Source organism: Sorghum bicolor, chromosome 10, assembly GCF_000003195.3.
Source record: "Sorghum bicolor cultivar BTx623 chromosome 10, Sorghum_bicolor_NCBIv3, whole genome shotgun sequence".
NCBI classification, from domain to species: domain Eukaryota; kingdom Viridiplantae; phylum Streptophyta; class Magnoliopsida; order Poales; family Poaceae; genus Sorghum; species Sorghum bicolor.
In genome coordinates this window covers 11,712,232-11,738,856 of record NC_012879.2, presented here as the reverse complement: position 1 = coordinate 11,738,856, position 26,625 = coordinate 11,712,232, and the positions used below count along the sequence as shown (strand labels likewise).

Genomic DNA, 26,625 nt, shown 5'->3' with positions numbered 1-26,625 from the left:
CTTATATATGAACTTTAGAAAGTGGTGAAATATCAAATTCCAAGCAAGTAATCTAATTTATGAAGTAGATTTCAATTACTCTAAATGAAAAGAAAGGATCCAAAGAAGAGTTTTTGTTGCATGTAGAACCTGTGTTGTATTAGGCTAGTTTCAATGGATAGTGGTAGTGCACGGGTTTTACATACTAACACGTAGTCAAGATTAAAATGAAACAATCTATTCCCTGTATCCAAAATTGTAAGTCATTCCAAGAATCTTGGATAGTCAAATTTTTCTAAGTTTGACCAAATTTATGTGATAAAATAATTATTATTATGATACCAACTAAGTATCATTAGATTTTTTTTTAATTATATTTTCATAATATACTCACTTTACGTTACAAATCTTAGTATTTTTCTCTATAAGTTTGGTCAAATATAAAAATGCTTTGACTCTGTAAGATTCTTGGAATGACTTATAATTTGGGATGGAGGGAGTATAAAATAATCCAGCAATGAAGCATTTTATTTTATTGTTTCCAAGGCAAAGCAAAGTATTTAATTGCTACAAAATGATTGGATCAAATGCAAGATGGTGAAACGATCTGGCCATCAGTGGGAATTTCATCCCGTTTCACCGCGTGGGAAACAACGCTCGCAGAGTTTCATCATGGTGAAACTACTTCTTCTCTCTTCTCTTTGTTTTATGCAAAAAGTGTAGTTTTGCTGACCACTACAAGAAATAGTGCTTTACATGACGATTTTTGGTGACGGTCTAAGAAAGCATCATAGACTCATATTCTTCATTTGTTAGGTGATTTATATATGACGATCTGACCGTCATGGATTATTTTTCATATCTTAGCAATTGAGTTGTAGATGTATGACGAATACTTTCGTTTCGTCACAGCTCAACATCCAACATGGTGATGACATGGCATCCAACATGGCGAGATGACGTGGCCTTTTTTTTGCGTGGCCATGCGTGGGCTGGGCCTTGTTTTATTGACGTGGCCTTTTTTTTTGCGTGGCCATGCGTGGGCTGGGCCTTGATTTATTGCGTGGCTAAAACAAAAACGGGGCAAAAAATACCGCAGCGGGAGGATTCGAACCGCACACCTCCCATGTCCAAAGAACCCAGCTTACCACTGAGCTACGTATCTATTTCTAAAATATATGGAACCATCTATGTATTTTAACGATAAGACTGACTTCAGGTTAATTAATTATCTAATTTATTCTCGCCGTCCGTGTGTCCTATCCACGCCAGTACCCACAGATGCGCGCGCGCCGCTCCGGGAAACAGAGCTCCCGCTCGCCGAAGGAAAGACCGCGCTGGGAGGCTCTGCCGCCGGCCGCGCTCCTCTCCGCCCTCGCCGACCGCGCTCCTCTCCGGCCCCGCCGACCGCGCTCCTCTGCACCCCCGCCAGCGACGGATCCTCGCCGCCGGCGCACCCCTCCCGCGGCCGTCCCCAATGTGAGTCGGTGTCTTCCCTCCCCTGCTCCCCCTGCTGTGTGCCGGAGGCTCCCTAGTCCTACTCTGCCGACTGCTCCTCTTCACTTGCTCTGAATGTCTAATGCCTAATTATCCTAGTAGGTATTTGTGAATGAATGCTCAAAGATAGTACTTGGCTAATAAGACGGTTTGAGATTCAATTGGATCTAGTATTAGTGTATTACACGTGAGAGGTGTACCACATTATATTTCAACCTCATTGGTAAGATGAATAGCTTCCTCATCCTCTCCTCCCCCTCACCATGTCGCATACTTGCATCATGCTCTGATTTGAGTTCTTTGTAGGTCCCCGGCCCATTCCAGAGTTTTCTTGTATATATATAAGAATAAGAACTGCAAGAGATCAATTGCTTCAATGTTTTTTCTTTATGAAGCAACAAGCTAGCAGAGTGATGGATTGTTTACTTATGTTCTACTGTAATAGACTAGTACCGCCTACAGCATTAGTACTTATCTTCTCGTTTTTCTCCTTCCGTATAAAATCTTGAATAAACAACATATTAATTAGTCTCGTTTTGCTGTAGTAGCATATTTTTGTACGTCTCATTTTGCTATTCCTGTATAATATATGATATGAAGATCCCACCCTGCAGATGGAACTAGTTCTTTTGTAGATGGCAGTGTTCTTGAACTAGTTCTTTTGTAGTTCCATTGACAATGGCAATGTCCTCTGTTATGTAATTTGCACTTCCAATGCCTAGTTCAAACTATGGCAAGTAATGAAAGTTGCAAAATGTTCACCTACTATCACATGATCTGGACCCACTATGTGCGAGCTAAATTGATATTGTGCTTGAAATGTGTAGTCGGCCTTCTCATTAGTTTGTGTCATTTTAACTTGGCTGTGTCGATGAAATTGGTACATGTGGATTAGGCATCAATGAAAAATTCTTCCAGTTCTTTTTTTGTTGATAAAAGCCATTTCATTAATTAGCAGCAGGTTGCTGCAATGATGGTGATAAAATCACCTGATACAGAGTTTAAAGCTGTCATTAGTGGACAGCTGTTTACATGAGAATATTTCATCAGAGATGTTCCTGCCTAGTAGTTCATTTGTCTCAGGGAAATGAAGGAGTGATGAGTTTGATAATGCAGCTTAATTATTGTCTTTAATCTGCAAGCTACACCACTGCTAAGTGCTAACTTGGTATGGAACTGGTGCATGATCCATCCCAGCACAGTAGGAACATGCATTAGCTCAACTGTCAGTCACCAGCAGACACCGTCCAGTACATCATGCATGTAGGTAACTTGTGCAGTTCTTCGTATGATCTAAGATTTGATCAAAGAATACTTTGATTAATTTTCTTCCCTATCTTTTGGCAGGTGATCGCCTCGGGCTCATGAGTTATGAGATGATTTTGAATTGCAGTTGGAACTGACAGCCGCACTAACAGTTTTAGCTCTGAAGCCCTAATAAGGTCAACTCAAGGCACATCTCTTCCCATAGTACATACAGTTTTGTGTTAACGGGTTAACTCGATCACAAGTATGTGATGTTCTAAATTTTAATAGCTTCCTCATCATTTTGTTCTTTTGTTTGATGTTATACTGAAATTTTATATAGTACAGTTGATCTCGAACATACTGTAAGGTAATTGGTAGCCCCTATGTCTAAAAAAGAATGCAATTATAAATTTAAAGATATGTCACACTAAGGTAATTGGTAGCCCCTATGTCCAAAAAAAGAATGCCATTATAGATTTAAAGATATGTCACACTTTTCTAAGTCTGATCGAGTTCATAGGAAAAAATATCAACATTTATGTCTCCACTTATTTGATATTATAAATGTTAGTAATATTTTGTATAATTTTGCATTGGTCAAATTTTAAATTGCTTGACTCCTCAGGAAGTGGGAACTGAATTTTTTTTAAGTGGAGGGAGTTTATATGTTATTCTAGAAGTACTTACTAGATAAGTTGTGTACCTTTATCTTTCCAGAGGCGCTATCAGCTTGGCTAGTTGACAGGGCAGATTTATAAATACACAATTAGTTTAAGTTAGGACTAGAAAACTTGGGGCACGTCGCTGCCACGCCAATCTCTTGCAACCAAAACATGTTGGTACTTCTGTATAATTGCTAGAGTATGCAATTATGCATCCAATGCTTATTGTAGGACAAACATTTATACACAGTGGTCAATAAGAATGCAGTCAATGCACAATTAGAAAATCATGATTATTGCATTTTCTAAGAAACAATCTTGGTAATATCCAAGCTGTAGCTTGTACCAGAAAAAGCGTATCATAGAAAATGGCGTCTTGTAGAAGATATATATAGGATGAATGGATACTCACTGTTTCATCATTTTATCTCCTCTGTGATTACTGTAATTTATAAGTCATGCAATTCGATTTAGTGATGTTCTTTGACACTTGATGTAGTGGTTGTGACTGGGTTGACATGCATTTTCTACACATTTTGTTGTAGATGGATAGACGTTGGGTGCATGGTGCACTATTTACACCTCAGTATATTGGTGGTGTGAAATCTTTCATGAGCTTCGTTAGAGAGAGGTTTAATGAGGATGAAGAAATTCTATGCCCATGTACTTGTTGTTTAAACCATAAACATCTGTACCAAAATGAAGTGGGAAGGCACCTACTGCTCAATGGCATGTCAAGTACATATACAAGGTGGATAAACCATGGAGAGAGCAGCAGTGTTCATGTTTTGGAGGAGCCAATACTTGAGGATGGAAATGATAATTCTTTGGAGGAACCAGTACACGATGATGGGTTAAATCACATGTTAAGTGACCTCGTCGGCTTGGAACATGTAAATGTTGGTGGACATGACCATGGAAACCCATCCAATGAAGCTGCATCACGTTTCAAAACTTTGATTGAAGAGGCTAAGCGTGACTTATATCCTGGCTGCACCATTTTTCAAGGCTGACATTTGTGATCAAGTTGCTCCATGTCAAGTCTTACTATAGGATCACTAACTCAGCATTTTCTGTATTTTTGGAGGTATTGTCAGATGCTTTCCCAGAGTTCAACACTTGTCCAAAATCATAGGATGAAGTAAAGAAACTGCTCCATGAAATAGGACTTGGTTATATATCAATTCATGTGTGCCCACAGAATTGTATGCTATTCAGGGGCGAAACATATGAAAAGCTCGATAATTGTCCAGTTTTTCAAGCATCAAGATGGAAAGATCGTGAGAATAAGAAGGTTCCTGCAAAGGTACAGAGGTATTTTCCATTGATACCTAGGCTTCAAAGGTTGTTTGTTTCCAAGAAATCATCTGAGGAAGTACGGTGGCATAAGTTGAAGAGGAAACACAATGAGAAGGAAATGACCCATCCTGCTGATGGAAAGGCATGGGAAGATTTTGACAAGTGCTGGCCTAATTTTGCCGAAGACGCACAGAACCTGAGACTTGGACTTGCCACAGATGGTTTCAATCCTTTTAGCAACATGAGTTCATCTTACAGCATGTGGCCTGTTTTTGTGATTCCATACAACTTGCCACCTTGGTTGTGCATGCAAGAATCTAATTTCATGATGTCCTTGTTGATTCCTGGTCCTACTTCACCGGGGAAAGCCTTTGATGTTTTCTTGCAGCCTCTTGTAGATGATTTACTTAAGCTATGGTCTGGGGTGAATACTTTTGATGCTTTGACCGGAAAAGATTTCAAGCTTCCTGCTGTAGTGTTGTGGTGTATTCATGACTATCCAGCATTGAGTACTCTGTCAGGGCGTACCACAAGTGGTTACTTTGCTTGTCTCCATTGTGACAAAAATCCTCTGTCCTATGCCATAAGGAGCAAGCTATGTTATATTGGGCACTGTCGTTTCCTTCCGAGAGGTCATCGTTTGTGCAATGCCAGTGATTTTAAGTCTCTTCATGGTACTAGTGAAAAGCCAGGTACTTTCACCAAAGAAGAGCTGCTAGAAGAACTAGAAAAGGTTAGAGATGTTAGAGTTGGACAAAAAAGGAAGCGTTCTAGGGGTCATGTGCCAATTTGGGGTAGAAGGGTTTGTTTGTGGGACTTACCATATTGGTCATCTCTGAAGCTCAGGCACAATCTTGATGTCATGCACATTGAAAAAAATGTGTGTAAAAGTCTGCTCGGTACCATTATTGACATCAAAGGGAAGTCAAAAGACACAACCAATGCAAGGTTAGATCTTGCTGATCTGAACATTAGGAAGGAGTTGCAATTGCTGCATAATGGAGATGACTATGACGTGCCTAAAGCTCGATATACATTGTCCCAGGAAAAGAAGACTCAATTTCTGAATTTCTTGAAGGGTGCCAAGTTTCCAGATGAGTATGCTTCAAATATACAAAGGTGCTTAACTAGTGATGCAATCAAGTGGCAAGGCCTGAAAACTCATGACTGTCACATTCTGTTGCAAAGGATTATACTTGCTGGGTTAAGAGGGTTGTTGGATGATGATATCTATCGAACAATTGCTGAGTTTGGCAAATTTTTCAGGGAATTGTGTAGCCAAAGACTGGACAAAGATTTGTTGGCACGAATGAAGATGGAAATTCCTATCATATTGTGCAAGCTCGAGAAAATCTTCCCCCCTGCTTTTTTTGATGTAATGGTTCACCTTGCTGTCCATTTACCTGATGAGGCCATCCTTCGAGGACCTATGCAATTTGGTTGGATGTACCCAATTGAACGCCGCTTGTATACTCTAAAGAAGTCAGTTAGGAACAAGGCACGTCTAGAAGGCTCAATTGCAGAGGCTTATGTGGCAGATGAAGCCCTCATATTCTGCTCTAGATATATGGAAGATGTGGAGACAAGGTTTAATCGGCTTCTAAGAAATGTTGGATTTTCAGATCAATCGTTGTATACTGTTGATGTTTTTGGGCATGGTGTTAACCTTATCGGTGCATGTGAGTTTTCTTACACTGAGGAATTTGATCAGTTGTCTTGGTATGTTCTCTATAATTGTGATCGGGCCGAGATATACATAAAGTATGTTCTGAAATCTCTACCTGTGTACATTACATTCATTTGTTTTTTATTTTTAGATCAATCACTTACTGAAACTTTTTTCCTTACAGAAAGTTTCAAGATTCATTAACAGCATCAGGGTGGCTGCTGCAGATCTTGACAGAAGGACTAAGCAGGGTTTTGTGAATTGGTTTAGGAGTCATGTTAGTCTCTTTATAGCATCCTATTATTTCTGTCATGTTTTAGTTCATTATAATTAGGCACTGACACATTCTCTTTGCAGATGTGGAGTCCAAATGCAGTGGAAGGGGCAGATGAAGATTTATTTGCCTTAGCTTGTGGCCCTTGTCCTAGAGTAAGATCGTACTCCACTTGTGTTGTCAATGGTGTTCGGTACAACACCGCCGAGCGTGACAAAAACAAGAAGACACAAAACTCCGGGTTGGCCTGTAAAGGTGCACACAAAAAGGAGATAATTGATTATTATGGTACACTTAAAGAGATTATTGAGTTACAATACAATGCCAAGGCTGATGGTACGCAAAGAACAGTTGTTCTTTTTAGATGTGACTGGTACAAATTGGATGGTAAGCATACCTCAGCAAAGGATGATGAGTTCTACAAGAGTATCAATATCAGCAACTTGTGGTACAAGAGAGATTGTTTTATTTTGGCAACTCAAGCGACACAGGTGTTCTATTTGCCGGATAATATGTATGGAGAGAATTGGCGGATTGTCCATACGTTTAAGCATCGTCACTTGTACAATGTGGCTGAAAAAGATGGTGTTGTATCCACTGCTGCACCCTATCAGGAGCAGACATGTGGTGTGGACAGTGGTAGGAGACCAGAAGTATCTGACATTTTACCTGAGATGATGAGGAGGTCCTTGTTCCTGCTGCTGAGGTTGCTCTGCTAAATAAGGAAAATCAATTAAATACTAATAGTAGTGAAGCTGAAGAGTCTGATTAAGAAGAGGATGACACAATAATGGAGTATTGGAGTGAAGAAGAAGCTGCACCTGTTGAGGTAGATAGCGATGATGAGTAGAATCTGTACTAGTGAACTGACCATGAAGGTACAAAGACTTTCTTTAAATAAATGTTAGATTAAGATTAGTTTCTGTATGTTTTCTTTCCTAGTAACTAAACAAAATTTCTATTTTCAGATTCATACGAAGATCTGGAACTTGAAGAGGGCCAGTAGTACCTGTGTTTTTGGGCATAATACCTATCTTTTCTTTTGGTTAAAAGTGAGCAAAAGTGGCCTCCTGAGAGCTGTGTGTATCTCTTTCCTTAGTTTTTCCTGTTAGGGGCCTTTGTTATGCTTCTTCTTTCTATCTTCTGACTGCTCAAAACTATGTATTTCCGTTATGTTAGTAATGGAAATGAGGAACTTCCCTTGGTTCGAAAAAAATGCAATCCAACTATTCAGCTTAGTAGTAATATGTTCCACTTACCTGATGAAACATATATAAATCTGTTTTGGACCAGTGTCTGAGATGCTTTGCAATTAATCTCATTTGGAACATGCTCTTGTTCTCATTTCTGAATATGAGGGTCTGCAAAATTTGCCTTTTCAGCTTAGTAGTATGCTCCAGGTATGCTCTCTACCTTATTGCTCTAGGTATGCTCTTTTTCTTAGACTGATTGTGTTCCAGGTATGCTCTCTACCTTATTGCTTTACATTCTAATAAGCATTTTTCCCTGCAAAATAAAATGTTCCGCTCAATGATATATCATAACATCCTGCCAAATAATTTACTAATAACTTATTTTATCCCTGTTTTTTAATAGAACCAGTATGCTATATAGAAACAGTTTCCATTCTCTCAATGTACTAAGAAATAGAAGTACCAACATTTTTCCATGCCATGCTAACATATTTTCTCATCGGGTGATTAGAAGGTCATAGGTTCATTTGCTTTAAGGATAAAAAAACTTTTTCTAACACTTCTTGCTGGAAGGCTGATTTACATCCATATCTGAACATTCAGGAAAACATTTCATAATCCATGATTTAGACTTCCTGAAACTATATTTGGAGGACAAAATTCAGCTTGCTGTCCAATACAAAAATATGCATGCACTAATCGCCGGTCCACCTAAAATGTACCTTCCAATTCTCACCATGTCTTTGGAATATGTAGAGCTGAATTGTTTATAACATTATTGCTTTACTATGTGCAGCTGTCCTAACATTTATTGCCTATTTAAGAAGACTCTATTTTCTCCAATCTAACCTGTTGACACAGCTTCTTCATGTTCTATGATCCTGTCTGCTGGTGACTGACAGTTGAGCTAATACTTGCTTTTCGTGGATGACTGCATTGTGTTTTCTGAGGCATCAAGAAGGGGAGCTGAGAGGCTTCAAGAGATCCTGAATATATATAGTGTAGGTTCTGGACAGCTTGTTAATAAGGAGAAATCTGTAGTATTCTTCAGTGGTAATTGTTGTGATGAGGACAAGGCTGAAGTTAGAGAGGTGATGCAAATTCAGACTGAAGCTTTGGTCGAGAAATACTTGGGCCTTCCTACAACACTAGGCACATCAACAAAGGAGGCCTTTGAGTATATGCCAACTAGATTGAAGAAGTTGGTGGGGACGTGGTGTGGAAGAGAAGCAAGTTGGCGGGTCGGGAAGTGTTTCTGAAATCAGTAGCACAAGCAGTTCCTACATACCTGATGAGTTGCTTTCTCATTCCCAAAGATACTTGTCGAAAGATGAAGACTGTGATCTTGAATTATTGGTGGGGCAGTTCAGCAGATGTTGATGCAAAAGCTAATCTGCAAACACAAAGGGCTAATACCCGGTTCAAACGTTAAGGCGTGCCAGCCGATTTGACCTTACTATCGGCAAAGGTGGTAACTTGAATACTTTGGTCCTGACAACAGCGATGCGCCCGGATGTCACGGCCAAGAGGTACTCACACGGAACTCGAGAATACGCCGAGCTTAAGTCGACGAATTCCTAAGAACTCGTAATAAAAAGGAAAAAAATATGACGAAGTCGTCGAAAAGTAGATGCTAGAATATGAGTAAAAACTTGTGTTTGATTGATTGATTGATTTTACAAGGCCCGAGGGTCTACATTTATACCCTGCTCAAAGAGCTGCAACCAGACACGACTAGAATTCGAATTCCAAAATTAAACAGAGTTCGTGTACGAAACGATCTAAATAACTAAGGAAAACGTAAAACTATCCTCTCGTGACAAACTAGGACATCCCCATAAGCCGATCGGCAACTTCCAGATTCTCCCTCTGTGTCATCGGCAGACTCCTCTGTCATAGCCATCGGCACAAACACATCACCACCTATGGACTTGGCCACGTTCAACCATTCTTCCATCGGCAACCATCTTCATCGGCAACTCACCCTGTAGATCAAGCACTGCCGTCTTGTCTTGCCGACCTACACTTTACCAATCATGGACACGTGCCCAAAAACGGTGTCAATACATGCCCCCCAATTTCGGAGAATGAAATCATTAATGCTCCAAAATTCTCTGCAGTAATGATGCCTTTCCGCAATTAATGCTCCCAATTTGGTAACCGACAGCCTTAATCTGAACAACTCCGATCCTATTCCTCTGCAGATTCCTCGAAATCCTCAACTTCCCCAAACGGACATTTCCACTTTAGTCGCACATCGGCAATATTACCGTCACAGGGACTTGCCGATGAACGTCCATATCTTATCCTCCCAAACGGCTATCTCCATGTTACCTGCCCATCGGCAATATGACCGTTACAAGGCGCTGCCGATGGACCGACCAGGAGATATCGCACAGTGAAATATCTATGGATGATGACCGCTTCCTATCAAATCACCTGCACAATCCCTTGATTATCGTGCGAACAGTTACCATATCTTCCTGAGTACCCTCGGGTTTCTCAGATGCGGCAAAGAGATAAGTCAGATTTGCCCTTGCCCGTTTCGTCCTATAAATAGTTTCTTCTTGGGTACTCCTTCTCCATCACATCATTCCACCATCCCAACTTTTACTTTTCCAGCGGCGGTGCCATTCCGAACCTTCAAGATCTCCGACAAGCACTCTTCTTCATCAACTCCGGTGCCCCCAAACGCTCTCCTCGCTGCAAGATGGCCATTAACTTCGTCGTTCCTGAGGTCAGATCTCCATCCCATCTTCTGTACCTTTTCTCGCATTCCCGTTCATCCGCATTTCACTTTACTGAATATTTCCCTTTTCCTTTTCCTTTGTATTTTTATTCCCCAAAACACTAGGAGTTGTCCAACAAAATTGTCATCCCCACCGATCAACCACACCTTCAGTGCCTCGGCCCTCTAGGGAATCCAGATCCAACTGACCTTATCAATGCAGAAACCAACAGGATTCCCTTTAGAGCCGAAAACTTTTCTTTAGATCTATGGAAAGACACCTTTCGCTCTTGGCCCAGCCCTACTGTAGGGTGGAAAGACTGGTTCTTGAGAGTCAGTAATTCCAATGAAGTCCAGTGGGGTGAAAGGAAGCTAGCCCAATGCATCAGGCTATCCATTGCCGATATGCACAAGAACGAGTCGCTGTTGATAGCTGCGTCTTATTTTTGGTCAGATACCCTTAATGCTTTCGTCTTTGGCCACGGTCCTGTTTCTCCCACTCTTGCCGATGTAGCTATGCTCACTGGTTTAGACGTTTCTTCTGCCGATAGCACCCACTTCTTTGATACCGCCCCTAGTGCCAAAGTGGAAACTCGCGCTATCGGCGGTTGGTCGGGGTACATTCAGAAGTACCGTGGGAAGGGGCCTGTCACCACAAAGGAACACACCACCTTTCTGAATATGTGGCTGGACAAGTTCGTATTCTGTGGTCGATCGGCAGGACCGACTTCTGTCTATCTATCGGCAGCAGAGAGACTGGCTAACGGTGGCCAATTTCCTCTCGGCCGATACTTGCTTGGCGTTGCTTACCATCTTCTCCATCAGGTAGCCCAAAAACTCCTGCTTGGTCAGTCTATCGGCAACTTAGGAGGTCCCTGGTGGTTTATTAACATGTGGCTCAATCTGCACTTGCATAAGCGCCTTGACCTCAACTTGTTCACACAGCATTTCCCAAGAGATATAGCCGAAAATCATGTGTTGGGCGAAGAGGAATCGGCAACACGTGCCCCCCTGAATTTTGGCGAAGCTGTCATAGTTCTACCTGGTTCAGGGAGTAATCCGGACCAAATCGGCCGATTCTTCCAGACTCTGTATGAGGGATTGGCCAGAGATGAACGACCATGGTTGGCTTATGATGACCCAGACAGCATGCTCCCTCTAACCTTCAATCCATTTGATGAAGCTCTTGACAGGGATAATGAGGTGATGATAGCGATTGTGACTCCTAGAGCCATACCAGTGAATTTCTTTGGTAGCACAAAAACCTCTCCCCAAACCTATGAATTTTACAATCCATCGGCATTAGCTCGCCAGCTAGCTTTCGGCCAGTTGCCGATTGCACTTCCTTATGCCGATGTGATAAAGCCCAGAGAACCCATCACCAACTTCCTCGAGTGGACTCGAGTAGCCCAGCTACCACCAAATGCCGATACAGATGTAGATCTGTCAGAATGGGTCCCAGCTGCCTTTATTACTCAGGCATACAAGCTATGGTGGGCAGAATGGAAAGAACATCTATTCTGCAGATCGGCCCTCTCATATCGCGGCATGATCGACCTCGAATACGAAGTCCCCGATGACACTGTAAGTATTTTAAACCGATGTCTCATTTTTCAATACTATTTCCATCGGTAACTTACCCCTGTATTCCTTTTGCAGGTTGACAACATCCCCCCATCGGTTAGCAGGAGTGGCAAGCCGATCGACCTGTTTCCATCAGGCCCGATTTCCTCAATCGGTCACAATGCTCCTACTCTAGCTTTCATCGTGCACCGGGGTGTGCGCCTCAAGAAAGTTACTACCAGGAAAACTCAGACATCACCATCGGTAGCTGCTTCCACTCTGGCACAAGCTTTCAAGGCAATTTGTCAAACCTTTTTCATTTACGCCGACTATCTTTGTATCGGCTATCTGTGCTCATAAACTCCTTTTTGTTGTTGCAGCAAACTGGTGCATCGGCAAAAGCCAAACGCCAAGGTACCGATGCCCCCCAGTCTAGCCAGCCAAAGAGGAAGGGCACCCAAGGTGCTAAGGCTGGAACAAAACGCCAGAAAGTGGCAACTCCCCCTCCTCCTCCGGTGTCTCCAATCCCGGTGGAATCTTCCCCTTCTTCGCCAGAAGTCCAGACACAGCAAGCACCATCTCCCCAACCAATGCAGGAAGCACCACCGATGGAAGAACCCCAGCAGGAAGAATCTCAAACAGAAGGTACATCAGCTGACGTGGGTGGACAAACAACTGGCCCGGCAGGTCTAATTATATCATCGGCAGTTCCCCCAATTCAGACAACTGTTGTTCCTTCTCCAGGTAACATATTTCAACAATACTTCCGCCGATAAACTTATTCTCATTTAGTCTCATAACCCTTCCTGTCTTCTTTCAGTCGATATCGTTCCATCGGCAACACTTGCCGATCAACCTGTAGCTCCATCGGTATCTTTGAGTCAAAGGCAAGAAATTGCCTTGAAGCAAGTAAGTCATCCAATTTTTCCACTAGTATCGTCTGTCGAAGCTTTGACCATAAAAATGACTTATTTCATTCTCATTTTCAGGAACAAGATTCTCCCGACAGCTTATTCTCCTTCGCCATATATATCTTCGAAGAAGAAGGTGAGGAAGCAAGCTCCTCTCGGGCAATTGGGATTGTATCGGCAGAAACCAGGGCTAAGCTGGAGGAGCTATCGGCCATACTTCATCAAGACACAGCTCAACTGGTCAATGATTCTGATCCAGCCAAGGCCCTGTTCAAGACCCTTAGAGGCCAAATTCCTACCGATGCTGAAGAAACTCTCTTCCATGCTGCACACCTAGAAAGCCACCAGCTACAGTACCAGAGAGCCACTCGACGCCTTGCCGATAGAACTGCTCAAATCCAGCTTTCTGAAGAGATGATGAAAGAAAAACTCTTAGCCGATGAGAAACATAAGAACATCGGCACCTTAAAGTCTTCAGGTGATGCACTGAAGCAGAAAGTATCTGATCTATCGGCAAAAAGAGAAGCTCTACTGGCCGAACTCAAGCAAGTAGAGGATGCTCTGTCCCAAGCCCAGCAAGAAGAGGGTCAACTGCCGGAGACCATCAAGCATCTTGAACAAGAACGAAATGTCCACGGTCGCAAAGCCCTGCAGTTGAAGAGGAAGCTGAAGCCGATAGAAGGTTCTGCCGATGATGATATCAAGGAGATAGAAACAGCCAACCAGATCCGTCTGCGCGCTATATCGGCAATCCAAGCGCTGCTGGATATCTGAAGCTTTCATCGGCAACACACCTTTGTTTTCCCGCTTTTATCTTTTAGTCTAGCCGATAAGACTGTTATCGGCATCTTTTGAAACATTAAGTCTGCCCCCAAACATTTAAATCCAGCCGATAGGAGTGTTATCGGCACTTAAACTTTTACGCATCGACCCATATGCTGGGGTAGTACTTCTTTAAATATTTGCCATTTAATGCTCTGGGAAATTCAACTCCTTCGAGAGTTTCTAGAATATAGGCATTACCAGGAGCCGAGTGTCTTATCCGATAAGGACCTTCCCAATTAGGAGACCACTTCCCAAACTTCGAACTTTTAGTCCCGACTGGCAAAATCAACTTCCATACCAAATCCCCATCGGCAAACTCCTTAGCCTTTACTTTCTTATCATACCATCTAGCAACTTTCTTCTTATTTTCTTCTATACTCATTAAAGCCTTTAACCGATGCCCTGCTAAATCATCTAACTCATCGGTCATCAAAGTGGCATAATCATCGGCAGCCAATTGATCTTGAAGAGATAATCGCCTAGATCCAGCCTTAATCTCCCAAGGCAACACTGCATCATGTCCATACACCAATTGATAGGGTGACACCTTGGTTGATCCATGACAAGCCATCCGATAAGACCACAGTGCTTCATTTAACAATGTATGCCATCGCCTAGGATTCTCTTCAATCTTTCGTTTAATAAGCTTGATAATTCCCTTGTTAGACGCCTCGGTCTGCCCATTGGCTTGAGCATAATAAGGAGAAGAATTCAACACTTTAATCCCCATACCGATTGCGAATTCATCAAACTCCCCCGATGTGAACATAGTGCCTTGATCGGTAGTGATTGTCTGAGGAATCCCAAATCGGTAAATAATGTGCTCCTTTACAAAATCAATCATATTAGCCGAGGTAACTTTCTTCAAAGGAATAGCTTCAACCCATTTAGTGAAATAATCGGTGGCAACCAGAATGAACTTATGCCCCTTGCTAGATGGTGGGTAAATCTGGCCGATTAGGTCGATAGCCCATCCCCGAAACGGCCAAGGCTTAATAATAGGATTCATGGCCGATGCAGGGGCTCTTTGAATGTTACCAAACTTTTGACACCCTTGACACCCCTTGAAATACTTAAAGCAATCCTCGAGTATGGTCGGCCAAAAATATCCATTCCTTCTAATCATCCATTTCATCTTGAAAGCTGACTGATGTGCTCCACACACTCCTTCATGAACTTCTCCCATTAAACTTCTAGCTTCATCATCACCTAGGCATCGGAGAAGAATTCCATCAATAGTTCGATAATACAATTCATCTTCGAGGAGCACATACTTGGTTGCTTGAAATCGAACCCGTCTTTCAACTTTCTTAGATGGATCTTTCAAATAATCAATAATCTCTTTCCTCCAATCATCGGTACTAATTGCCGATATTGTATTAATCATAGGCTGATATCCTGAGGCATGCTGAGCTAACCGATTGGCTTCTTCATTATGCAACCGAGGAACATGCTCTAATCGGAAATCTTTGAATTCCTTTAATAGTTGCATGCTTCTTTCGAAATAAGTTATGAGAACTTCACTTCGGCATTCGTAGTTCCCGGCCAATTGATTTATAACCAACATAGAATCCCCAAAAATCTCAACAGCATCGGCACGAACTTCTCTCAACAACTCCAATCCCTTGATCAGAGCCTGATATTCAGCCTGATTATTTGTCGATGTAGCAACAATCGGTAAGGAAAACTCATACTTCCTCCCTTTAGGGGAAACTAATACAATGCCGATTCCTGCCCCCCGATCACATGTAGATCCATCAAAGAAAAGCGTCCAAGGCACAACTTCCAAGGCTTCCACTATACCGCAATGCTGAGTCACAAAATCGGCCATAATCTGTCCTTTAACCGCCTTAGCCGATTCGTAGCGCAGATCGAACTCCGACAGTGCTAAAATCCATTTACCGATCCTGCCACTCATAATCGGCATAGATAGCATATATCAGACCACATCATCTTTGCAAACAACAGTGCATTCGGCCGATAATAAATAGTGCCTCAATTTAATACACGAAAAATATAAGCATAAGCATAACTTCTCAATGACCGAATACCTGGTCTCAGCATCAATTAATCTCCTGCTTAAGTAATAAATTACACGCTCCTTCCCTTCAAACTCTTGAATCAAAGCCGAACCGATAACCATCCCATCGGTAGACAAATATAATCTGAAGGGCTTTCCTGGCTGAGGTGGAACTAGAACTGGAGGATTCGCTAGATATTTCTTGATTTCATCCAAAGCCAACTGTTGTTCTGTTCCCCAAATAAACTCTTGATCGGCTTTCAACTTAAGGAGAGGACTGAAAGCACGAACCTTACCAGACAGATTGGATATAAATCTCCTGATAAAATTTACCTTGCCGATCAAAGATTGGAGCTCAGTCTTGTTGGTAGGGGCCACTATTTTATTGATGGCATCAATAGACCTTCGACTAATTTCAATCCCCCTTTGATGTACCATGAAACCAAGAAACTGCCCTGCCGATACACCAAATGCACACTTATTGGGATTCATCTTCAACCCATGCTTCCTTGTGCACTCTAACACCTTCTGTAAGTCGGCAAGATGTTTCGAGAAATCCCCAGACTTAACCACCACATCATCAATATAGATCTCCACCAGCTTGCCGATGAACTCATGAAATATAAAATTCATGGCTCTTTGATAAGTAGCACCAGCATTCTTCAATCCAAAGGTCATGACTATCCATTCAAATAACCCAACATGACGAGGACACCTAAATGCGGTTTTTGGAATATCTTCCTCTGCCATGAATATTTGATTGTACCCTGCATTGCCGTCCATAAAGCTGATAACCCGATGACCAGCCGCGGCGTCAACCAACAGATCGGCAACAGGCATTGGATATCCATCCATCGGCGTAGCTTTATTGAGATTCCTGAAATCAATGCACACCCGAAGCTTCCCGTTTTTCTTGTAAACCGGGACGACATTGGAAATCCATTCGGCATACCGACACTGCCGAATAAACTTAGCTTCGATAAGCTTAGTGATCTCAGCCTTAATATCAGGTAGAATATTAGGATTGCATCGGCGAGCTGGCTGCTGATGTGGCCGAAATCCCGACTTGATGGGTAACCGATGTTCAACAATTGATCGGTCTAAACCAGGCATCTCGGTATAATCCCAAGCAAAGCAATCTTTATATTCCTTTAACAAATTGATTAATTGCTGCTTACACTCGGGATCTAACTTAGCACTAATAAAAGTAGGCCTGAGTTTATCACCATTACCTATATCTACCCCTACCAAATCATCGGCCGATGTGAATCCCTGGCCTAACTTTCCATCATCGGCGAACCTATCCATTAAAAGCCATCGTCAGAACCGACTGCTTGGATCGGTGGAATTTCGTAATCGGCAACTTTGAGAAAATCTTTCTCCCAAACTTCTCCTGAGATGCACTTGGTCCTCTCATAGGTATCTGCCTCTGCTGATGCAATGACATAAGAAGAATCCCCCGGGACAATCTCAATCTTGTCACCTACCCACTGAACCAGGCATTGGTGCATGGTAGACGGGATGCAACAATTGGCATGAATCCAATCTCTTCCCAACAATAAGTTATAAGCACCCTTTCCACTGATTACGAAGAAAGTTGTCGGCAAGGTTTTGCTGCCGATGGTCAACTCCACACATATTGCCCCTTTGACTGGAGACACGTTTCCTTCAAAATCCTTGAGCATCATATCGGTCTTGGTCAAGTCCTGATCTCCTTTTCCAAGCTTCCGATATACTGCATATGGCATAATATTAATAGCAGCTCCACCATCAACTAGAATCTTGGTCATTGGCTGCCCGTCAATCCTTCCTTTGACAAACAGAGCTTTGAGATGCTGTCTCTCATCATCGGCAGGTTTCTCAAAGATAGCCGTCATCGGATCCAGAGCCAGCTGAGCTATCTGATCGGAAAATTCCAACTCATCATCACTGGATGGCGCAAGAAACTCCATCGGCAAAATAAAGACCATATTAACTCCTGCCGATGGACCTCCTTTCTTAGGATCTGACTGCTGCTGATCCCCAGACTGACCAGAATTTTCGCCCTTGCTTAGCTCCTCTTGCCTTTCATGCTGCAATCTCCTTTTCTGTGTCTTGGTCAACCCTGCAGGACACCATGGAGGGAGTGGCTTTTGCCTTGCTGCCGGGCGTCGGTTCTCCCTTGAATCCATACGATATGTGTTAGCATCCCTGCAAAATATAAACTCATCGGGAATTCGCGCATTAGCCATCTCTTCGAGCTCTTCCTGGTTCCTGGGAAAATATTGGACACGATCACCAAGCCTATCGTGCACGTTAGTCCTGCCACCCAGCCGACCATGAACCGATGCTCTTCCTCTGATCGGCCCATCAAATCGCCGATTGTCCTCAGGATAACGCCGATCAGTCCTGTCGTACCAACCATAACCATTGCACTCAGGGCAGTCTCTGACAGTAGGAAGCTTAATATTTTCCTCCCAACAATGGATGAAGAACGGGCAGTTCCAATGATCTCTATGCCGATTCCACTCCTGTCGGCGTCTTTCTTCCTCCCATCGGTAATCTTCTTGCTGGCGCCGATACCGATTTTCCCGTTGCTGCCAGTTCTCTCGAGGTCTTCTATGAGTTATAACGATACCAGACCGAGGGGGTCTATCCGAACTGGTTCGTGTCTGGACTAAACCCTTACTTTGTGCATCGGCAGTAGTAACTTGATGTTGAGGATCTACCGATGCACTTTTCTCGGCTATTTCCGATGTTAAGACCTTGGCCTTCCCCTTGGCATCCAACATGTTTGTCGGGAAAGGATGTTGGTCTATCTTCATCGGCTTCTGGGTCTTGGAACTGTCAAACTTAATCCTCCCAGACTCTATCGCCGATTGCAGCTGCTGTCTGAAAACTTTGCATTCATTAGTGTCATGAGAAGTTGCATTATGCCACTTGCAATATTTCATCCTCTTTAACTCCTCAGCCGATGGGATTACGTGATTAGGAGATAACTTGATCTGACCTTCCTGAAGCAGAAAGTCAAATATCCTATCGGCCTTAGAGGTGTCAAAAGCGAACTTTTCTGGTTCCTTCTGCCCAAAGGGGCAAGACATCGGCTTCTTGTTTTTTTACCCACTCTGCCAAGCCGATGACTGGTTCCTCATCAGAATCGGAGCTCGTTGCTTCATCAACAAATGATACTCTCTTGTTCCATGCTCTTTTGGGCTCGAAAGGTTTGGCGTCTTGATCAGAAATCCTCTGCACCAAATGACTTAAGATTTCAAATTCCTGAGAAGCATACTTATCCCTGACATGTGGCAATAAACCTTGGAAAGCCAAACCGGCTAGCTGCCGATCATCTAGAATTAGGCTATAGCATTTATTCTTAACTTCCCGTATCCTCTGCACGAAACCTTCAACCGATTCATCATTGCGCTGTCTTAACTTGACCAAATCGGTGATCTTCTTCTCATGAACCCTGGAGAAAAAGTATTTGTGGAATTGCTTCTCCAGATCGGCCCAAGTAATCACTGAGTTGGGAGGTAATGATATGAACCAAGTAAAGGCCGATCCAGATAATGATGATGAAAATAGCCGAACCCTCAATTCGTCCCTGTTACCGGCTTCTCCGCATTGAATGATGAACCTGTTGACATGCTCCATAGTCGACGTATCATCCTGCCCGGAAAATTTGGTAAAGTCTGGTACCTTGTACCGATGTGGAAGTGGGATCGAATCATACGCGGGAGGATATAGTGTCCGATAAGAGTAAGTATTGACTTTGGGTTTTATCCCAAATTGATCTCTCATTACTTCAGCGATCTTATCGGCCCAATACGCATCGGCATCCTGCCGATGAGGCGGCTACGGGTCTAGCACCTGGTGGCGAGCTTCCACGTGTCTGTTTGGGGCATGATCTGCACGGAACGTTGGGTCGATCATCTGGCCCCCAATTTGCGGACCACCAAACTGTTGTCCACCGACCTGCTGCCCCCCGAGTTGCTGTCCAATATTCATTTGCTGGCTGGAAATCCCTTGACTTGGGAATCCGGGATAGACCTGTCCTTGCTGGAACCCTGTAACCTGGTAACTCTGTGGAAAAACTTGCTGTCCAAGCCATCCATTATTAGCGTTCATCGGCATAGGCGCTGCCGATGATTGGTAATTAGGTACCATCATTGAATTGACATATCCTGACTGGGCCATAGACCTCTGTTGCATCAGCATTGCATCTGCCGATGCATTAGGCATCTGGAACATCGAATCTTGAGGATTCCCAGGGTGAGGTCTTGCAGTAGTAGTTGTCGTGTACCGTGGACTCTGATTCAACGGCGCGTTGGGAGGCGCCGATGTCATAGGAGTCTTGCCCCTCATGTCGTTTATCTGCGATGTACCTGGCGTCAATTCTGGAGGCATACCATAACCCCACCAGTTAGGAGGAAGAGTCAACCCTGACATTGCCGATGCCAACATATCTGTAGTCAGCCTATTCTGCCCACCTGAAGTCTGCGGGTTAGTTGTCATCGGCACAGATGGTGCATCGGTAGCTCCCGATGTATTTGGAGGGACAACAGATTGTGCACTTGCAGCCGTCAAAGCAGCCGATGGAGCCGTGACCTCTGGTGCCGTTGGCTGATGATGAGAGGAGCCCACATAATCTGGTGGGATCTGTCCTTCCTTGAAAGTTCTTGCCACGGCATTAAAAACCGTATTAGACAGTACACCAGCTTGGTTGATCAAAGCCCGGTTGATAGCACTGTCAACCATATCTTGAAGCTTGCCCGGATTGGCTTCGAAAGTAACCTGCCGTGGTGTCGGCAGTGCCTCTTTCTGGATCACCTCGCCGCTCCTGTTTATGCTGAAAGACCTCAGGCATTGCAGCTTGAACTCTTCCATGGCTTGGGCAATAGCTTGCTTCTGCTCATCCTTGAGATTGGCCTCCGTCACGGGGATGACGTTTTCTTGATCAATTGACATGTTGATCTTGATCTTGAATCTGGTCCCACCGGGCGTGCCAAAAGATGTGTTGATGCAAAAGCTAATCTGCAAACACAAAGGGCTAATACCCGGTTCAAACGTTAAGGCTTGCCAGCCGATTTGACCTTACTATCGGCAAAGGTGGTAACTTGAATACTTTGGTCCTGACAACAGCGATGCGCCCGGATGTCACGGCCAAGAGGTACTCACGCGGAACTCGAGAATACGCCGAGCTTAAGTCGACGAATTCCTAAGAACTCGTAATAAAAAGGAAAAAAGTATGACGAAGTCGTCGAAAAGTAGATGCTAGAATATGAGTAAAAACTTGTGTTTGATTGATTGATTGATTTTACAAGGCCCGAGGGTCTACATTTATACCCTGCTCAAAGAGCTGCAACCAGACACGACTAGAATTCGAATTCCAAAATTAAACAGAGTTTGTGTACGAAACGATCTAAATAACTAAGGAAAACATAAAACTATCCTCTCGTGACAAACTAGGACATCCCCATAAGCCGATCGGCAACTTCCAGATTCTCCCTCTGTGTCATCGGCAGACTTCTCTGTCATAGCCATCGGCACAAACACATCACCACCTATGGACTTGGCCACGTTCAACCATTCTTCCATCGGCAACCATCTTCATCGGCAACTCACCCTGTAGATCAAGCACTGCCGTCTTGTCTTGCCGACCTACACTTTACCAATCATGGACACGTGCCCAAAAACGGTGTCAACAGCAGATAATAGGCACATGCACTGGCAACGATGGGAACTGCTCACTCAACCAAAATTCGCTAGAGGTATGGACTTTTGAGATTTGGGTTTGTTTAACCGGGCTATGTTAGGGAAACAGGTTTGGAGACTCGTTGATAACCCGAATTCTCTATGTGGTAGAGTCTTAAAAGGAAGGTATTATCATGATGTAGATTTCATGTCAGCATCTAGAAGAAATCATGCCAGTCAGACTTAGCATGGGATCCTAGCTGGAAAAGAGGTGCTGGAGAAACGATTGTTGAAAAGAATTGGAGATGGAAGACAAACAAACATCTGGAATGAGCGATGGATCCCAAATCATTTTAATGGGAAACCATTGGTCAGACCTGATTTTCCTCCAGTGACTATGGTGTCTGAACTTATTACAGAGAGTGGCGGATGGAATGCTGAATTGATCAAACAAGTTTTTGTGGATGTAGATGCAACAGCAATTCTATGTACACCAATTAGAGGAGCTGGGGTTGATAGTTGGGCCTGGGAGCTGGAGAAACACGGGCTATACACCATGTGCTCAGCGTACAGACACCTATACAATGATCGGTGGTGCCAAGGGGGAGATGACAGGGCTTCGGCTTCAGAAGATAGTACTTGGAGTCGAGTTTGGAGACACATTGAGAGAGTCCCAAACTGTGATGTTTGTGGGGTTGCTGAAGAGTCTATCAGACATGTGCTTATGGAGTGCACGGTAGCAAAATGTTTCTGGCATCAAGTCAAGGAATTAATTGGGATCAAGCTTCTGGATTTGCACACCCTCACATGGGCATCAGACCTCGTTGATCCTAGGTGTTGCCAGGAGAAATCGGCTGCAACAATCCTTTGTGGAATGTGGTCCTTATGGATGATGAGAAACAAATTCAGACATGGAGAAACTTCTCCACCGATGAGGAAGAAAGTTGAATGGGCTAGGGACGGTTACTCTTGGAAACTCTGGCCGATCAACCCGTAGCCCCATCGACGTCTTCCAGTCAAAGGCGAGAAATTGCCTTGAAGCAGGTAAGCTATCCAATCCCCATCAATATTATTCGCCGATGCTCTTGATCGTAAAATGACTTACTTTGTCTCCCTTTTCAGGAACAGGATTCTCCCGACAGCCTATTCTCCTTTGCAATTGACATCTCCGAAGACGAAGGTGAGGAAGCAAGTTCTTCCCGGGCAGTCGGAATCGCATCGGCAGAGATCAGGGCCAAGCTAGAAGAACTATCGGCTCTCCTCCATCAAGATACTGCTCAACTGGTCGATGACTCTGACCTGGCCAAAGCTCTGTTCAAGGCCCTCAGAGGCCAGATTCCTGCCGATGCCGAAGAAATCCTCTTCCAGGCCGCACATCTGGAGAGTCGTCAGCTGCAGTACCAGAGGGCCACCCGGCGCCTTGCCGATAGAGCTGCTCAGACCCGGCTTTCTGAGGAGATGATGAAAGAGAAGCTCCTGGCCGATGAGAAGCACAAGATCATCGGTACCTTGAAGTCTTCAGGAAGCGCACTGAAGCAGAAGATCTCCGACCTATCGGCAAAACGAGAAGCCCTGCTGGCAGAACTCAAGCAAGTGGAGGATGCCCTGTCCCAAGCCCAACAGGAAGAAAATCAACTGCCAGAGACCATCAAGCTCCTCGAGCAAGAACAAAACACCCATGGTCGCAAAGCACTGCATTTGAAGAAGAAACTGAAGCCGATAGAAGGCTCTACCGATGAAGACGTTAAGGAAATAGAAGCAGCCGACCAGATCCGCCTACGCGCTATATCGGCCATCCAAGCGCTGCTAAGTATGTGAGCTCTTCATCGGCAACACACCTGTCTCTTCCTGCTCTTCAGCTTTCTTGATGTTTAGTCTAGCCGATAGGACTGTTATTGGCATCTTTTGAAACATTAAGTCCTGCCCCAAACATTTTAATCCAGCCGATAGGAGTGTTATCGGCATTTAAACTTTTATGCATCGACCCATATGCTGGGGTAGTACTTCTTTAAATACTTGCCATTTAATGCTCTGGGAAATTCAACTCCTTCGAGAGTTTCTAAAATGTAGGCATTACCAGGAGCCGATCGACTTATCCGATAGGGACCTTCCCAACTAGGAGACCACTTCCCAAACTTTGAACTTTTAGTCCCGATCGGTAAGATTGACTTCCATACCAAGTCTCCATCGGCAAACTCCTTAGCCTTCACTTTCTTGTCATACTATCTAGCAACTCTCTTCTTATTTTCTTCTATACTCATTAAAGCCTTTAACCGATGTCCTGCTAGATCATCTAACTCATTTGTCATCAAAGTGGCATAAACATCGGCAGCCAATTGATCTTGAAAAGATAGTCGCCTAGATCCAGCCTTAATTTCCCAAGGCAACACTGCATCATGTCCATACACCAACTGATAAGGTGAAACCTTGGTCGACCCATGACAAGCCATTCGATAGGACCATAAAGCTTCATTTAACAACGTGTGCCACCTTCTAGGATTTTCTTCAATCTTCCGCTTAATAAGCTTAATAATTCCTTTGTTAGACGCCTCGGCCTGCCCGTTGGCTTGAGCATAGTAAGGAGAAGAATTCAACACCTTAATCCCCATACCGATTGCGAATTTATCAAACTCCCCTGATGTAAACATAGTGCCCTGATCGGTAGTAATTGTTTGAGGAATCCCAAATCGGTAAATAATATGCTCCTTCACAAAATCAATCATATTGGCCGATGTGACTTTCTTCAAAGGAATAGCTTCAACCCATTTAGTGAAATAATCGGTGGCAACTAGAATAAACTTATGCCCTTTGCCAGATGGTGGATAAATCTGGCCGATCAAATCAATAGCCCATCCCCGGAACGGCCAAGGTTTGATAATAGGATTCATAGCCGATGCGATGACATAAGAAGAGTCTCCTAGGACAATTTCAATCTTGTCACCTACCCACTGGACCAAGCACTGGGGAAGCCACGGCGGCAACCCATTATTGACAGTGAAGTTTCTCTCCTCCTTCCTGTTGTTTCAATGTTCCCATTCAGTAAATCCGTCCTCCACATCTCCACTTGTACGGTCAACTACCTCATTAGTTGTAGCACTGGTTGAGCAAATGTCGGCTACTAATAGGCATTGCTGGAAGTGGCTACTATCTAATTTATTAGAATGTTTGTATAGAAAATACAAAATCGACTCTTAAAAATAGAAAAAAAAATTAAGTACAGGGAAGGCCCATTGGCTTGGAAGTGCAAATTACATAAGAGAGGACATTGCCATTGTCATTGGAACTACAAAAGAACTAGTTCAAGGACACTGCCATTGTCCGAACTAGTGGCAAAAGAACTACATATTACATCACTCTTCCAATGAGTGGCAAAAGAACTACATACTACATATTACATTGCTACTGTCATAGTCTGATCTACATTTTACATAATACACGATGCTAAGCTACTGATCAGTCTCAACTATTCCTCTTCCAGCAGCATGCACCACACAAGACCCTAGGTGTAAACACAAAGACAACGCCAGCCACCTGTGTTCCTAAAGTTGTCCTTGCAGCCAACACTTGGAAGGCTGCATCAAGCTGTTTCTCTTTTTCTAGTAGCTGATCTTGATTCTCATGTTGTTTTTTTTTGTTTTTCATCAGCAATGTGAATCCTCGACGTCCTGATTTCATTGTCCATGTCCTTCAGCAATTCGGTCAAAAACGAGCTGTACGGAGGATCGTACCATTTCTGATATATACAACCCTCCTACAAAATTAGTTCAAAATAGATCAAATAATGTCAGCATCATGTAGTTATATATATATAACTCACCAACACATTGCTGCATATGTACTCCCTCCGGCCTTGGTAGCCATGAACCCATGAAGTCAGCCTGAGGCATTTCGCTCCACACAGCATGCATTCTTCCAGTGGATTGTAGTCGAGAGGGCCATGTCGGGGAGGGACAGGGGGGGTCAATGCGGGATACAAACCTGCCGCGATGGTATGTAGATGTTGGCACTTCAGATATAGGGGGGATTGGTGCGGACAGCCGTGGTGCGGACTGCAGCAGCCGTGACAGCAGATGTGGTGGGCCGTGTGGGGGCTGCAGCAACCGTGGTAAGACTTCATCCTCCCCGCTCCTCCTTCCTTCGGCGTGCGCCTACTGGATCTGTACGGGCTGCAGCAGCCAGGGTATGGCAATGGGTGTGTTCGCGGCCTTCTCTCCGTCCTTCAATCCCACTCCCATCTTCTCCGGCGTACGGACGCGGTGGGGTCTGTGGGGCGGCGGCGAGGCTCGGTGAGGAGGTAGCGAGCGGCGGAAAAAGACTGGGGCAAGGGGGCAGCGGCAGCGAGGCTCGGTGAGGAGGTGACGGTGGCTGAGGCCCAGGGCAGTATTACCATTTTGCCCTACGCAATTGAAAAATCATGCCTCCCACAATGGCTAGTTTGGTAACATCGGCCTGGGCTCAGCTGTTGACCAATCCATATTCCAGCACCTCCCCCAACCCCCAATCCCCGACGCCGCAAGCCACCGAAGCCACCACTCAATTGACCGACGCTGCAGTTGCCGCTCAAATGTCGTCACCCTACGCCTGCAGCCAGCGTGCAGCCCCTAAGCCACCGCCACAGCTCCGCCATCCTACTTCCCCCACCCCGCCACCGCAGCTCCGCCATCCCACCACTGCAGATCTACCATCCCACGCCATCCCACCGTCGCAGCTCCGCCATCCCACCGCCCCAGCTCCGGTCAATCGGCTTTGGCTCTGACCTCATCCACTCCGACCATGCCGGCAAAGAAGAAGAGCAAAAAAGCACTGGGGAAGCCACGGCGGCAACCCATTATTGACAGTGAAGTTTCTCTCCTCCTTCCTGTTGTTTCATTGATCCCATTCAGTAAATCCGTCCTCCACATCTCCACTTGTACAGTCAACTACCTCCTTAGTTGTAGCACTGGTTGAGCAAATGTCGGCTACTAATAAGCATTGCTGGAAGTGGCTACTATCTAATTTATTAGAATGTTTGTACAGAAAATACAAAATCGACTTTGAAAAATAAAAAAAATTAAGTACAGGGAAGGCCCAAGGCTTGGAAGTGCAAATTA

General features: G+C 44.1%; 2 protein-coding genes across 9 annotated transcripts; both read left to right on the top strand.

Moving 5' to 3' along the window:
• Nucleotides 1,260-7,841, top strand: LOC110431053. 8 transcript variants are annotated; one of them, XM_021449641.1, is made up of 8 exons: nt 1,260-1,458; nt 1,579-1,699; nt 1,783-2,739; nt 2,824-2,986; nt 3,932-6,446; nt 6,536-6,628; nt 6,709-7,503; nt 7,594-7,841. In XM_021449641.1, exons 5-6 carry the CDS (start codon nt 4,594-4,596, stop codon nt 6,609-6,611), a joined length of 1,929 nt encoding a protein of 642 aa, XP_021305316.1. In that variant the 5' UTR covers nt 1,260-1,458; nt 1,579-1,699; nt 1,783-2,739; nt 2,824-2,986; nt 3,932-4,593; the 3' UTR covers nt 6,612-6,628; nt 6,709-7,503; nt 7,594-7,841. The 8 variants fall into 8 exon arrangements, 7 of the variants coding, with proteins under 7 accessions (XP_021305316.1, XP_021305312.1, XP_021305317.1 ...); XM_021449637.1 differs by having other exon boundaries at nt 1,579-2,739; XM_021449642.1 differs by having other exon boundaries at nt 1,260-1,699; nt 2,593-2,739.
• LOC110431088 (36.4 kDa proline-rich protein-like) lies at nt 25,962-26,291 on the top strand. Its single transcript, XM_021449782.1, has one exon. The coding sequence runs from the start codon at nt 25,962-25,964 to the stop codon at nt 26,289-26,291; it is 330 nt and encodes a 109-aa protein (XP_021305457.1).

Coding starts and splice junctions, on each gene's coding strand:
- LOC110431088 (XM_021449782.1), top strand. CDS start 25,962: ATGGCTAGTTTGGTAACATCGGCCTGGGCTCAGCTGTTGACCAATCCA.
- LOC110431053 (XM_021449641.1), top strand. CDS start 4,594: ATGCTATTCAGGGGCGAAACATATGAAAAGCTCGATAATTGTCCAGTT. Junction 6,447..6,535: donor CGGGCCGAGATATACATAAA/GTATGTTCTGAA, acceptor TTTTCCTTACAG/AAAGTTTCAAGATTCATTAA.